The 15,575-nt window shown below is 54.9% G+C and overlaps 1 protein-coding gene across 2 annotated transcripts in view; it reads right to left on the bottom strand.

The window, feature by feature from the left end:
* The window catches only part of SH3GL1 (SH3 domain containing GRB2 like 1, endophilin A2), a 30,799-nt gene extending 16,127 nt beyond the window's left edge, over positions 1 to 14,672 (bottom strand). For both annotated transcript variants that reach the window (XM_012769265.3, XM_012769266.3), the window contains exon 1: positions 14,422 to 14,672. In XM_012769265.3, the coding sequence (XP_012624719.1) occupies positions 14,422 to 14,466 (45 nt within the window). In that variant the 5' untranslated portion in view covers positions 14,467 to 14,672. The remainder of the gene's footprint in view (positions 1 to 14,421) is intronic.
* Positions 14,673 to 15,575: the final 903 nt, after the last annotated feature.

Here is a 15,575-nt window from a genome sequence, read left to right as displayed (position 1 = left end):
TCATGCCAGGAGGGCTGGGCACCGGGCCAGGGCTGGGCAGGCGGCACAGAGCCCAGGAATGTGGGTCACTGAGTATTTGCTGAGATAATAAATAAATTATAAATAAATGGCTCCCTCCGGGAGCTCAGGTGTGTCAGGAACAAGTCAGAGCAAAGGTGCCCGCCAGGTCACGCAGTAGGGCAGGGTGCCGGCAAGGGGGAGGGCCGCCCGGACTGGCCCTGGTTCTGGCTGTCTGTCAGGCTGTGGCTCTAAGCAGGAATGTGTTAATGACTCCCCTGCGCCTCGGTGTCCTCCACGGTAAGACGAGGTGATGACAGATGACAAGCTGCAGGACCCGGTGTGAGCGTGCTTTGCAATCCACACGCCGCCCTGCAGACCCGCATCGACAATTCCTCGTGACCCAGGGATAGGCTGGTGTGGGACAGGCAGAGACTTCATCTCAGCCCTGCAACATGGCACCTGCGCCCAGCTTCTCTGGAGCAAAAGGCTCCGTGGAAGCCCTTCCTTGAGAAGAACGAAAAGAGGGAACACACCTTCCCTGGGTGCCACACACCTCTACCTGACTCTGATGGCCGCGGTGCATGGTTCTGAGGGTCTCCAGGGGAAGTGAGGGCAAAGGAGCGAGAGACCAAGTGACTCAACCTGGAAGGAGTCTGGCAGAAAGTTCCCCAGGGCCCTGCTGCACAACCGCCGCCAGGTCGCAGTCCACGCCCCTCTCCCCTTCCTGTTTCCCGATCGACCTGTCTGCCCCCCCTGGCTGGCACGATTCCTTCCGTTGGGACCGCATCCCCTCCGTGCCCTGAGACGGCGCTGACACGCACATGGCTCCCAGGGAGCTGGGCTTACGCATGTGCATGAGTGTCCCGCTGTGAGTGGGGGGCTGACTGCGTCTGCCAGGACGGCTGCTGTGCTGCCAAGGCGCACCCTCTGCAGACGCACCTCCTAGTCACTACTCTGTTGGCGAAACGCAGCCCTGCCCTCCTGGCCTGGCCCCTTTCAGGCCCCACTGCCTGGGTGTCATTGCCTGCGGGATGAGGTCTGGGGCTGCCACTTCCTGAACTAAGAGCAGTAAGAACATTCACCTCTCTCCCACCCTGGGATCACGACCTAGTAGCCAGGCCTCCTCCCAGCACCCAGGGTGGCCTCCACTTGCCTGGAGGGACAGGCACAAAGACAGATGGTGCCTGGACAGGGTAATATCCCCACAGGCGGGGCAGGCCCACAGTGCCGAGGCCCTACTGCCCGGGCCCTGCTCCGCTGCCCGCCTGCAGGTACTGAGGCAGCGTCTGTCTCCCTCCTTGCTCTTGTCCTCCACGTCCAGATCCCACCCACCCTTCAATGCCATGTGCAGGACCATCTGGGGTCTGAGGTCACAGTCAGATTCGACCAGTGTTTACAAATCGTCCATGCCAGCGCAGGAGAGAGATGCACGCACAAGCACACAGACAAGAACACCAGGTCCTGTGACAAGCCATCTACGGGGAGAGGCCACTTCCTCCTCATGGAAAAGGCACCAGGGACAATTCCAAAGAAGGTGGCCACCCACGCTGGCTCTGAAGGATGGGGGGGGGGGCCTGGCAACGGGCAGGAGAGAGGGGACAGGGGGTCTGTGCCAGGGAGGGCAGGTTTGGACACAAAAGCCCAGCGCACGACTCTGAAGTGCGGATCGTGAAGCTGAAATCAAGTGGGGCCGTCACAGGCACCGAGTGGCGTCTGGCGTGGGCTCCGGGCTCCCGGATCAGACAAAACGCACTGTCAGGACTCAGGAACCACCACCCGCCTTCAGCATGGTTGACAGGGATTGACGCAGGTCAGTTTCTGTTGTGGGGTTTCCGGGGCGTGTGGTGCCCTCAGGGTTGATCAGCATCCAACAGTTTTCAAAATCCAAGGTAAACAATGGGGACTGAATTTTCTTAGTCCGCCAGCTTTGAGTCACCAAGGTGGGATGCCAGGAACCAGGAAGCAGCTACTGTCGAAGACTGCACTGCAGGGCATCGCGACTGAGGCGGCTGGATGGACACCCGCTCAGCAGGGTACCCTAAGCCAACCTGGTTGGTACCCTAAGCCATGAGAATTGGTCCTATGTTCTTGTTGACTCCAGCCTCTGCAGAGGACAGCACACACCTTAACAACTGGGCAGAAAACCTTTACCATGACATGGCTTTAAGGCAGTGTGAACCTGTACGAGTCTCCTATGGCTGCCGTAACAAATCAACACTAACCTAGTGACCAAGAACACCACCAATTTCTTTTTTCTTTTCTTTTTTTTTAGAGAGAGGGTCTTGCTCTGTCACCCAGGCTGGAGTTCAGTGGTGCGACCACAACTCACTGCAAACTCAAACTCCCAGGCTCAAGTGATACTCCTGCCTCAGCCTCCCAAGTAGTTAGAACTACAGGCACCACCATACCCGGCTTTTTTAAAGGTTTTTGTAGAGATGAGGTCTTGCTGTGTTGCCCAGGCTGGCCTCAAAGTGCTGGCATTCCTCCCATCCTCCCACATCAGGCACACCACCAATTCCTTAAGGTACACACAAGTCTTAAACAGGCCAGAGTCTGACAGGGGTCTCACGGGGCTAAGGCCGAGGTGCTGGCAGGACTGTGTTCCTTTCTGGGAATTCTACAGGATTCCCGCCTTCTCCAGTGTCAAGAGGCCGCTCCACTCCCTCTGCTCGAGGATCCTCCCTCCGTCCTCAAAGCCGGCAGAGGCTGGCGGCCTCCCGCTGCTCTCTCTCTCAGCAGACCCACTCCCCTCTGACCATGGCAATAAAAGGTCTCCTTCTGATTAGGGCCCTTCTGATTAGGCTTGGCCCTCTCGGATAAACTGGGATAATCTCCCACCCCAGGTCCGCGTCCTTGATCCCATCTCACGAAGTCCCTTTTCCCAGTAAGGAACAGTGGAGGGTTCGGCATGGAGAGGGGCAGCTGTGGAGGGGTGCTGTCCTGCTGCCACAGGAGCTACAGTCCGGCCTCCCCGTCATTTGGGGCACTTCTGTTCTAGAAAGTCGCCGAAAACACTGAGCTAGCACATGTCAAACCACGGCTGGGGGAAATACAGGGCTAGGGTTCTGCAAGCCTCTGGTCACAACCTGTCCATCAAATGACCAACGAGTAACCTTGTTTCATGTGTTTCCCACTTTATTCAATATGAATCCACGCTGAACTTTAACTGGCTTGAAAGGAGTTTCTCCTATACAGATTTTCTCCCCAGACTCGCTGCAGCTCACTGGGCTGAGGAACAGCAGACAGCGTCAGCACGGTGCCTGGGGCCATTCTAAACAATGCAATCACCACAATCCACGGAAACGCAGACAGCGGCGGGGAGGCTGGCCCACAGTGAGCGCGGAACGGGAAGGCAGCATCGCCCTGTCCGACCGCAGCTGGGAACGCGGGCACCGGGCAACAAAGTCTTCTCTTTGCCCCGTGTGTCTGCGAATGACGGCAAGAGTGCCTCAAGTACTGATCTGGGGGCTAAAATAAATCTTGGCGGGTAGGCGGAGCTGCAGACACAGAATGCGAGAACCACTTGGCCGGGCTGTGCACGCCAGTCCCGCAGCCCCTTCGGATGAGGCTGTGCCGCGTGCTTTCTGGGCACTCAGTCTCACCGCACAGGACACACCTGAAAACACGGTTCCTGAGGAGGACACAGAGCAGAAACGAGTCCTCGGAGCTTACCGAGACGGTGCCCGCTCTGGACCACACAGAGCTGACCCGGCGCCTGGGGAGCCTCCTCCCCGCCCACTCGGCTTCCTGGCCAAGGCCCCTGGGCACGTACAACACACAAGCACAGTTGAAATAACACACTTTACAAGTGCTCAAACACATGACACTCGCCGCCTTGGGTCCAAGACTTTAGGTCATGCAAATTGAATAGGTTGTTTTTTTTCCAGACTAGGACGTCTAAAAGCCTATATGGCTGCACGGAAGAAGGTACGGCCGTGCAGAAACCCAAGACTCGTGCCGGGCGGCTGGCAGCAGGATGGATCAATACGTCGTAGAACTGTCACACGTGGGAAAGCTATGTGGCTGCGGACACGACCCAGGGCTGTCCAGCATGAACGAAACCCACAAATAGACCTCTGCCAAGAAAGCCAGTTTTAAGAAAACAAACGAACCCACGTGCTATCACTTACGTGAGGTTTAGACTTGCAAGGAAACACTGCCCGTTTTTGAGTGATAAATCCACGTGCAGCAACGGTTTAACTATTCTGCTGTTTTATTTGAGTAGGGTGATGAGCACTGATATTAGATTTCTGTATCTGAAACATTTTATAACACAAACATAAGGAGGTGCCTGAAAAAGGGCTGAGCCCTGTGTGACGAGTTGGGACCCACCAGCCTTCGGGCCTGGGGAGCTCTCCTGACCCAGCTAAGGGCCATCTTCCCTCCGGCTCCTCTGACAGCCGAGCAGACTCCAGGCTAGAAACATGATGGCAGCAGGTGGCCGAAGGCCCTTCTCCTGCCCACCCTCCTCAGCGGTGTCCTGCCCTGCTGGCCCCGAACACTCCCTACTAGCTTTGCAGCTTCCCAACCCACGAACCCCAAACCCACCAGTCCAGGGGTGGTGGAGGGAACCCACTGATCGGAGGGCCCACAAGGGAGGCTGCTCTCGGCGTCCGGCATGAAAACACTGGAGAAGTACATCACCGACTCCGTGAGAGTGAGTGAACATGGCAGAGGTGGGGACAGCCACCACCTGCAGTTGGGCGTCAGCAGCTTTGACGCGGGCACCACCCGCCTACCCTACCATCCCTCACCCGCACGCCCACCGGCGGCCAGCAGGGAGCCGCGGCAGCTCCAGCAGTCCTCGTGGGTGGAAGGTGACTTGACCAGAGCAAGGGAGAAGACTGACTCGGTGGTTCTGGGGATTTTTGCTCCTAACATAATAGCAACGATTCTCAACCCCAGGAGAGGGGATGGAGGCCGGCCCCAGGCTGGGGTGTGCTAGGGTCAGGGGGCGAAGGAATTCCACCCCAGATCCCCGGGCTGCCCTCACTCGAGTCACAAAGGCTGGCCTTGAAGGGCTGGGGCTGCTCGTCCGTCTGGAACAATTGGGACTCTGAGAACCGAGGCTATTCGGCCGAAAGACGCCTGCCCGTCTGCCTGAGTGGGCCGAGGGCGTCATCCCACGGAGGCGGGGGGTGAGGGTGGGGGGAGGAACCCTGGGGACCTGTGTGTCACAAACCCTTATGACAGAGGGTGGAAAGCAGCAGAAAGTTCCTACAGTTTCCCTCCGCAGGGGCTTCTGCTCAACTGCTGGGGCTAAAGCTCAGAAAGACAGAAAAAACACTGGCCAAGCCCTCTGCTTAAAGAAAGTGGGGCCGGACTGGGGTGTACTGGGAGATATTTAAATTACTGGCCAGGGGGCTGTTTGGGTACCTCTAGGGTACTGATTTAAGGAAGCCACACCTGCTGTGCCCTTCCCACTCGAGTTGCACGGTGAGCACGTGATCCCTGCTGCGGCTCTTTCCGTATTTCTCGGTGGCGGGGCGGCCTTCGGGCACCACGCTGGTGTGGACGTCCCTTCTGCAAGAGGCACACCTCAGGCCCAGAAGGCAGGCACCCAGGAAGAACTTATTCCACTGTTTTCTTGCTGTTATATTTGTTATTCTAGTCACTATTATTCACAGCAAGGAATAATACCAAGATCTCTTTCAAAATAAATTTTAAAGTGAACCAATTTATGAGGGAAAAGTCAAATGAATTAATGAGTTGAAGGCAAAGCACAGGCAGCAGGCGATGAGTCCAGGCTGCTGGTTCACGGTATGTTCTGCAGCCCACGTGTCAGGGAAGGTGCAGAAGGAGTGGGGGGCTGGGAGTGTCACGTCTGCACCCTGGGCCTGGGGACGGGCTTGGAAGATAGGCACAGAGGGGATGGCGGATGAGAGGCGGGAGGCCCAACGACAGGATGGCAAGTCCACAGAGAGAACCTAATAAACCAGAGAAGACTTGAAATGACGCCTTGGCGTGGAAGCCAGGGAGGGGCTGGAGGACAGGGTTGTCAAACAGGACCGAGGCTCAAGTGGCTGTGTCTAAGATAAGCCAACTGGACCTGGGAGTGGGTTTCTGGCGGCCGGGAGGGGTCTGGTTTGGGGAGTATTTCGAGCCAGGGAGCTGCTATCCTGAACAGAGCGGCCTGGCTGGGTGGCACCTGTTGCGTTAAAGGACGAGCATGTACATCTGGGCTGTGCTCCCCAGGGCAGGCTCTGGGTTACAGAGACCGCAGAGACTGTGACCCGGCCAGGCCCCCTGGCCCAGCCAAGTGCGGGTCACTCTTAGCTGCCGCCCTAGAGTGCTCAGGCACGTCCCAAACCAAAGGGAACAATCTCTGAACTATTTTCTTTGAGACCAGTCGGACCTGTTCCCAATTGAGTTCTCAAAGGCCTTGCCAAGCCACCTGCTTCCCTGGTGCTCTGCCCTGGCCACCACCAGGGACACACAGGAGGCCCCACTGAGAGGCAGCCCCCTTCCACGCTGAGAAGGAGCACCCTCAACTGGACCTCCTTGTCAGGTGCATTTCTGACGACACGGCGGCACGGCCCATCGCAGGCGCCGAGCACAGCCAGGCCTGGGAGCTCGCCGTCTGACGGAGGGAGAGCGCGTTCAACGCAAACATTAGCCGTGGCGTGTGGGTGAGGCCTTGTGGCCAGGTGCTTAGAGGGGGAGAGCTCACTTCCCACCGTGGTCCCAGCAGACGCCCAGGACGAAGGGAGACACAAACAGGGCTATGGATGCAGGCAGGGAGTGGACAGAGACCAGGGCTGGGCAGGGAAGGGTAGGGAGGCTCAGTGCTACCAGGAGGCAGGAGTACCTGGCCCAGGCAGCGTAGGCGGGCTGATGGCCTTGTCACTCACGGAGGGGAGCAGTGGCAATATAAAGGTGAGATAAGGACGGGGGCTCTGGAAGCTCTCAAAAGCCAAGTAAGGGTTGAGCTGTACCTAGGCCTGCTGGGGAATGCTCACACAACCCCTCGGGCAGCCATCTGCTCTCTTGGGCAGGGGTCCTCAAACTGCAGCCCGCTGAGGACATTTATCCGGCTTGCCAGGTGTTTTTGCCGCCGCTGCCTGTCCTGCTTAGCAGCCGACTCATCCCGGACCCACAGTGCGCATGCGTGGAACGTGCGCTGCACTCTCCAACGGCCCTCCAATGGTCTGAGGGACAGTGAACTGGCCCCCTGTTTAAAAAGTTTGAGGACCCCTGCTCTTGGGTTTAGGGCAACCATCAGTTCCCCTTCCTGCTATCCCCAGGACAGTCCCAAAACTAGCCTCATGATGCTGGGGTCACAGTAGTGAGTAGAAATACGGTGCTCCTGCCTGCAAAGAGCTGATGATCTAGTGGTGAAGGCAATGGAACAGTCACCACATCAATCTGAAACTTTGAGAGGGGGTGTGACCACTCAGGGCACCCAGAAGGTGTCCCTAGGCAGGGGCTGAGGAGACACAGGCCTGCTCACCCCCTGCGCCCTCGCTGGCATCTGCCATTGCCTGACATTATAGCACCTGCTATGACCACCTCCCCCTGCCGCTCTGCAGATGCTGAGCTGAACCGTCTCCCACACTGGGCATGACCCCCGCCATGGTGTTCTGTGCCCACACCCAGGTGTGGAAATTCAACCCGCCAGGCAGGAGTCCTCTCCAAAGCAGTCAGCGGGCCAGTGCTGAGTCAGGTCCGGCAGAGGAAATGGTCCGTCTATTTTCCTGCCGCGGTGAGGAAGTCTCCGCGTGACCCCACTCTCAGGCTGGTCAGCAGGTTTTTCTAGGAGCTAAGCGGAAAAGGAAGAAGGGGCCGTCCTCTGGGAGCCTGAGTTCATGGAATGCTCGCTGGTCACTGGTTAACAGGAAATGAGCAGAAACGTACCCAAACTGCAGCGCTCGGGAAAAGTGCTTGCCAAAGCCAGCCTGCGAAAGGCCAGAGAGGGAGGGAGGAAGAAGAGGAGAGGTGGGGAGAGAAGGAGGGTGGGGGAGAGGGACAGCTGGGCCAAGGCCTGCCACATTCTTCCATCCAGCTTTCCAGGGACAGCTTTGAAAAGGGACGAGAGGAGACCGCCCCCAGACACTTCAGCTCACACACTAAAAAGCCATCAGGGTTTGGGAGCCCAAGCAGGGTGAAGAGGCTGGGATGGGCTGGATCCCCCCAGGGGCAAAAAGGGCCTGAGGCTGCATCCAACCCTCCCACAGCTTAGAGACCTCACCAGCTTAGAAACCAGAAACACAGGAGATAATTCTAGTTCTTCCCTCCACACCCTGGCCTGCTGTAGGGCCAAAACACACAATTGCCTCTGAAATCCTATCAGGGAAGTTGGCCGCATGCTCCAAATTAAAACCTAAGTTTCCCCAGATGAGATCAGTTTCAAAATACTGGCAACCACTGAAGAAGAGCAGAAGAGCCGAGATAGGAGGGAGGACACAACTGTATCACAGGTCCCTGCACCAAAGGCCACTGGGCATGCAGACTGGAGGCAGACAGCAGGTCCCAGCTGGACTGGCCCCAACCTGTAAGTTTTTCCTTTGAGGGAAAAAACAGACACATGTGCGTATGGACAAGTGTAGGATAAAGTGGCAGCTCAGGTCCCCAAATGTACTTTGCATTCAAATGCCAGTTACCCCGAAGAAAGGCCGGACAGAGTTGAGGTGGGTGGGTAAACAGTACTGTTTCCTCAGTGAGCTTGCTAGGCCTATAATAGGTCTGGGGTCTCGAAAACGTGACAGCCCCTGATTTCTCAAACTGGACAAGGAGATGAAGGGAAACACCCAAGTTCACAGGCTGCTATTAAGTGGCACAGAATGTAATTAAGCACTGCGGGGCTTGGCGCTGAAACACACCCAGATCCGCAGGGCGATTAGCGCCCACGGAGCTCCAGCTGGTCGGCAGGATTCTGAGTCAGAGGCGAACCCTGGGCTCTTGGCTTTATTTACGTGGCTGAATGTACAGTCACGGATGGCAGAAGTGGGAATGTGACAACTTCTTGGCCCTGGTTTGTTAAGAACAGGAATATGCAGTATGCTGCTTGGTCACCGAGTACTCTGTGAAGGAAGCCAGGTGGACCTGGTTTTACAGACAGGCTGGGGAGTGCTGGGGTCTAAGGAGCCTCCAGGTTCCTCTGGAGAAGGACGGTCTCAAAAACCTCTGCACCTCCACAGTCCGGCCAGCACGCCGCTCAGGCCTCAGCATGCTGGCTGGCGATGCCACCCTGCGGGCTAGTGACCGAGAAGAGCTGAGTGGGGAGAGCGAACCCCGCCTGTCCGTGGCGGCCAAGCGTCCTGACACAGCTGGTTCAAGTGTCTCACAGCACAAGCCAGCACGTGCCACTTTCCCTGAACTCAAGTCAGCATGGCTTCCTGCAAGAGTGGCCTTTATTTACCCCACTCCCATCACACGTGGCTATCCAGAGCAAGACCCTTTCCTGTATCTGCTGCAGCACCTCCCCAAGGGAGCGGGGCTTCCGCAGGTCAGCCTGTAGCTGCGGGGCTCACCGGCAGATCCCAAGCTCAGCCTCTGAATCGCCAACTCCAGCCCTCGCGCACGGGCCTCTGAATCACCTGTCGTTCCCAGCCCACGGCGCTACATTCTTATTCCAGCTGAGGCCAAAGTTACAAGCGCCACATTTTTGTATCTTAAGATCACTCCACATTTCTTACGTAACAAGCCAAGTACTTCAGTGGGAAAGCAAAAGAGGGGTTCCACAGAGCGACGTTTAAAGAACAGGTCACAGCAGGCAGTACTGGGGTACGTTCTAAGACACCAGCCATGTCCCCCCGTACTGCTTACTGTGACTACTGCCTTCCTAACAGATTGGGCCAGGGCCGCCCAGCATACAGCCCTCCCGTACCCGCCACGCCTCTCCTGTTCTAGGCACAAACCCAGGGCCTAGGGAGCATCCGACAAACCTCGAAGCTATGGGAGGTGGTGCTCACAACTTTTCCTCCCAGCTGGGAATGAACCAATCTTTCCATTCAAACCCCCTCCCTCCTTTCAGGCAAAAAAAAAAAAAAAAAAGGCCAGCTGCCAGCTGGATCCCCAGTTACACTTGCAAATCTCCTCATGGCCTGGCCACAAGGTTTATCAGGAAACCAGTTAGCAGTTTAAGTCTGGAAATGATGCCACCCAAACACACACACACTTCGAAGAGAACTTCTGAGCCTGGATCTCGCTAGCAGCACCCCTCCCCCCGCCCCCCTTGTTCCCAAATTCTAGGCACAAATGCCAGGCAACTACTGAGGGAGTGGGTGTTACGTGGGCAGAACAGAGAGGACCAAATCGATGGGACCAGGACAGACAGCTGTTGCTTTTATTGCTTCAATGTCTCCCAGCCCAGGCCCTCAGCTCATCAGTGGTCAGTTCACAATAAGAAGTAAAAACTCACAAACTTCCCACTCAAGCCCAAACCAATTTAGAACAAGGCCTTGTAAGGTTTTCCCAGGAGATGAGCTGGCGTGCACAGTGCTGAGGTCGTTACCGGTGCCACCAATTACAGATTAGAAACTCTGAATCAACAGCACAGCCTCACCTGTGAGAAACCAAGTAGCCAAGTGTATCTTTTCCCCAGCTCGCTCTCTCACGACCACCTGGCCTCTGCTTCTTAATTTAGACATGACACTCTGACAAGCCTTTGAAACCCAGACCTGGCTTAAAGCAGAATTTCTTGAGATGACATTTGGGGGTGGAGAATTCTTTCTTGGTGGGAAGGGGAAATGCACTAGCGGATGTTTAGTGACTGTCCCTGGCCTCTACACACTTGATGCCATTAGCACCCTCCCCAAAGTTGTGACAGCCAAAGCACTGCCTCAGACACTGCCAATAGTAGGGTCAAAGTTATGTCTGCCGGACAAGCACTGATTTGAGTTTCTACCTCCCTAAAAAGATCAGATGCTGCTAAAACCAAGGTGTTGCAGAGTCAAAGAAAAAGACCTGGTGCTAAGTCCGGGCGAGGTGGTTCACACCTGTAATCCAGTACTCTGGGAGGCCCAGGTGGGAGGATAACTTGAGGTTAGGAGTTCGAGACCAGCTTGAGCAAGAACGAGATCTCATTTCTACTAAAAATAGAAAAAATTAGCCAGGCGTGGTGGGAGGGCCGGGCACTACCTGGAGGCTGAGGCAGGAGGATCACTTAAACTCAGGAATTTGAGGTTACTGTGAGCTAGACTGACGATACAGCACTCTAGCCAGGGCAATAGAGCAAGACTCTGTCTCAAAAAAAACCAAAAAACAACCCAGATGCTGAAAGACACTTGGGGTTTTCCTAAGGACTTAGGCCCTGGCTGCTGAGTTGTAAGTATATACACATCCATGTACCTGGGATTATCTGTGTTTGGAAAACTAGAAAAATCAGTCCAATACTGTAAGAATGGCCCAGTAGGGACTTTTTTGTATAATTGTACTCACTTTTCTCAAAACTTAAAGCAGGGTTTCTCAACCTCAGCACTACTGGCATTTGGGGCCAGGTAATTCTTGGGAGTGGGGGGCCCTGGAACTGCAGGGTACTGAGCAGTATCCCTGGCCTCTCCACCTACTAGAAGCCAGCAGTGCCCTACCAAGTTGTGACAACCAAAAACGCCCCTAGACATTGTCAATGTCCCCGGAGGACAGAAATGGCCCTAGTTGAGACCCCCTGTTCTACGGGAAGATAAATGTCCCCACATCTTTTTGTGTTAAAACGGGAGTGTTTTGACCCTTAGACCAGATAAGATCAGTAGAGACCTACTGGTTTAAAGCACACTGCCTGTTCGCAGGGTGGAAATGCAATAAATATTATCACTATGTGAGAAGAGATGTCCTTTTTGAACAGACCACATTATGAGGGGACAGAAGAGGGTGGGAAGAGGTGTTACTGAGAGGGAGAAAAGAAACACGCAAACAGATGGATGTGTCCAGATAAACAACTGAGATGTTAGAGAACCATGGAAACTATTGCAGAAGAAGGTGGACTACAGCCAGAGGGATTCCTGAGAGGACAACTCAAAACAGAATTGATCAACAGACCAAGATGACAGCTCTCTGAGTAGGACGTGGCCAGCACAGTACTCCTTTGGGACTGGGCCTCAGAATGTCAAAATAGTAAATTGATCTTAACCACCCGCTTACACTATACTGCGCTTTCCAGGTTTCAAGGCACTTTTTGCAGACTTGAATGCAGGCCATCCTGCCTCCCCAAGAGAGAAAAGGTTCTGGTAGCCGGCCTAAGAGGCCTAGCTAGTTCCTCCACAGGGACAGTCAGCTCAGGACAATATGGGCCACCAGCACAGGCCTTGGTAGGCTGGGGTGAAAAGGGGAGGGCTTCCAGAGACCTGTCTGCGTGAGGGAACAAAATGGCCCGGGAATTCTTCCAAGACCTCTGGAGACGTCTTTTCTACTAGCGAGCAGAGTTCTAAAGTGCTTCAATCAAACGTGGCAGGTCTGATGCCTGCGGGGCAAGGTCTAACTCAGGGCCAGGCCACTTGATCCCATCCTGTTGGGGCAAAGGGTGGTATTCTCAGCAACAACTCGAAAGTTCCTCTGGATTAAATCTCTCTTCCCCTAGGGTTTAGCCATCATCCAGGGTTGAGAGACAGAACCTATATCTATGTCCCTAGACAATCACTAGAGTTATTACTTCTTTCCTTCCAGGAGCAAAAGGTACCAGCTGGGTGTTAGTGGGGATTCATTCCTCCTTCCTTCCACTGGGCCTCTCCAAACTGTGGGTAGAGCCTTGTTTGCCAGCCCAAACATTTCCTAAGATCATGGCTCACCCCTCCGTGGAGTCTACCCACACAAACTCCACACCTAAGGTTCTGAACCTGCAATGTGTGGACTAAGGCTGTGCACGGTGGCTCACGCCTGTAATCCTAGCACCCTGGGAGGCTGAGGCGGGCGGATTGCTCGAGGTCAGGAGTTCGAAACCAGCCTGAGCAAGAGTGAGACTTGTTCTCTACTATAAAAAGAAAAAAATCAATTGGCCCAATAACATATATAGAAAAAATTAGTTGGGCATGGTGGCGCATGCCTGTAGTCCCAGCTACTTGGGAGGCTGAGGCAGTAATATTGCTTGAGCCCAGGAGTTTGAGGTTGCTGTGAGCTAGGCTGACGCCACGGCACTCACTCTAGCCTGGGCAACAAAGTGAGACTCTGTCTCAAAAAAAACAAAACAAAACAATGTGTGGACTAAGAGGATTCAATAAATCTAGGGCCTATTGGATCTGAAATTGTAAACTCTATTTTACATTTACCCAGTTTTCTGGAGAGTGGATCCACATCTTTCACCAGATTCATCAGCAATAAGGCCTGGACTTTCAAAAAAACCCCTATTATCTGTCACATGTAAAATGCATTTAGGCTTGAATCCAGCATTCCGATTCTGGGACTTTGTCCTATAAAACTCATCCCCCGTGAGCAAAGTCACTGGCAATTTAGTCATTGTAGTAATGTTTACAGCAGAAAATTATTGGAAACAATCTCAACATCTATCAATTGACAAATAGTTAAATAAATTAGGATGCACTACATGGAATGAAAAACCATGTACCCATTAAAAAGATCCAAGAAGCTCTAGGAGTATGTTTTAGTGCAATAGTTCTGGGAGATTGGAGGGGCACTGGGTGATGTCTGGGGACATTTGTGGTTGTCACAACTGAGGAGTGCTCCTGGCATGGGGTGGGTGGAGGCCAGGGACGCAGCTCAGCACCCTGCAGCGTCCAGGACAACCACACCCCTGAGAATGATCTGGGACCCAAATGTCAACAGTGCCCAGGGAAAGAATTCCAGCTCCAGTGTGGTCTCCAAGGCGCGTTTAATGAAAAACACAGTACACGAGATTATGTAGAGTGTGCTATCACTATCACTATGTGTACATGTGTTTTTGAAGTTGAGGTGAACACATATCCTTTGCAAAGGGACATAAGGAGTCAGTGACAGTCCCTGTCTCTGGGAAGAGGGACTAGACAGATGCCTGAGCGGCAGAGGTAGGAAACTGACTTTTCACTCTACCCTTTCCACTTTATACCTCATCCGTCAAGCTGTTTTTTTTTAAAAGAACTGTTCTAAACGCAAACTTTCCCTGTCCCTGGACTACCTGGCAAGAGTCCTGTGTCGACAGCCTGGGGACTCGTTTCTTCCCTTTCTCTCCTCCCCATCCCCCAAACTCCGCCTTTGGGAGGGAAGGGAAGGGGGCAAGGGGTCCACGTCCCTGGCCAACCTCTGGGGTCTTCTCTCCTGCTCCCAGGGGCTCTGCTCAGCCTTCTCGAGACTGGAACCCACATGGCGGGCAGGGCCTGGGCTACTCGTAGCCCCCCCACCGCCCGTCCGCCCTCGGCTTTCCCCACCCGGCGGGGGACACGTGCCAACGCCGCCACCTCGGTCCCCTCGGCCCCTTGTCGAACCACGACCGGGGCGGACCCCGACTCCGGGCAGCCTGGGGCCCAGAGCTCGCCCCCCGCCTCGGCGTCCGCTCACCTGGCTCGCCTTGTAGAACTGCTTCTTCAGCCCCGCCACCGACATGCTGCCTCGCGCCGTCGGGCCTCCCGTCCGGACCGAGAGAACCGCAGGGACCGCGCAAGCGACAGTCTCCCGGGCGCCGCCGACCCCCCGCGCACCTCAGCGGCCTCCGTCGGCACCGCCTCCGCCACCCGCTCGCCAGCTCCCGAGCCCGCCCCGACGCCGCCTCAGCCCCGCGCGCCCGCGCGGCCAGGATATTACATGGCAACCGCCCACTTCCGGTGCCGGCCCCCGCGCGCGCGCGCCCCGCCCCGGGGCCGTCTGCGCACGCGCGCCCCCTGCCGGCTGAAGAGCGCACGCGCACTCCGCCTGCAACGGCCCCCGACAGAGAGTTGAGCGGACCGAGCCCTAGAGGGGCCGTAAGGGCTGCAGCGACCCCTGGGGTCCCGGGGAGGCTTTGAAGTCTTAGGAGAGGCCCTTAAATTAAACATGCCTGAGGAGGTTGGAAAAGTTGAAGGGACTCGAAGAGCTCAGGAGGCTAGGCTTACAATTCTCCAGACACCTGTTTGCTCATCTTAGCTAAATCCAGTTCCTCTGTGTGTTCAGTCCCCGCTCCCCCACCCTGTCTTGTGTTCATTCAGTCGTCCAGGTCAGACATCTAGGTGTAGCTTTTTTAATGTTTTAACCACACTACTCTTTTCCAGGTTGTTCCCTCCAATTCATCCCCTGCAAGGCAGCCAGAAAGATGCTTCCAGAACTCAGTTCAGATCACACCAGTTCCCTGCTTAAACTCCACCTGTTGCCCTTAGAATACACTCCAGACTTCACAACATGGCCTCCAAAGCCTACAAAATTTATCCTTGTCAGCTCTTCTGACCTCTGCTCTCTTCCTCTTCTGTAATCCAAGATCCATATTGTCTATGGGACTTTGCTAATGCCATTGCTCTCTGACGCATTCTTCTCCAATCTTTCCCCCTGCTCTTTGTGCATAAAGAGGATGCTGCTTGGAATGAAACTCCCTCCAGGAAGACTTCCCTGATTGATACATGTTTATCAATATTGATTTGTGGATCAACTGTTATTAATTGATCAAAACCATATTGAATGGATTGAAAACTAATAATGAATAGGGATAACTAAATGAATCCAAAAAGAGGAACAAGAAAAGGACT

Source organism: Microcebus murinus, chromosome 27 (genome assembly GCF_040939455.1).
Source record: "Microcebus murinus isolate Inina chromosome 27, M.murinus_Inina_mat1.0, whole genome shotgun sequence".
Lineage (NCBI taxonomy): Eukaryota > Metazoa > Chordata > Mammalia > Primates > Cheirogaleidae > Microcebus > Microcebus murinus.
The sequence above is the reverse complement of the archived record's forward strand: the minus strand, read 5'-3'. Positions and strand labels throughout refer to the sequence as shown.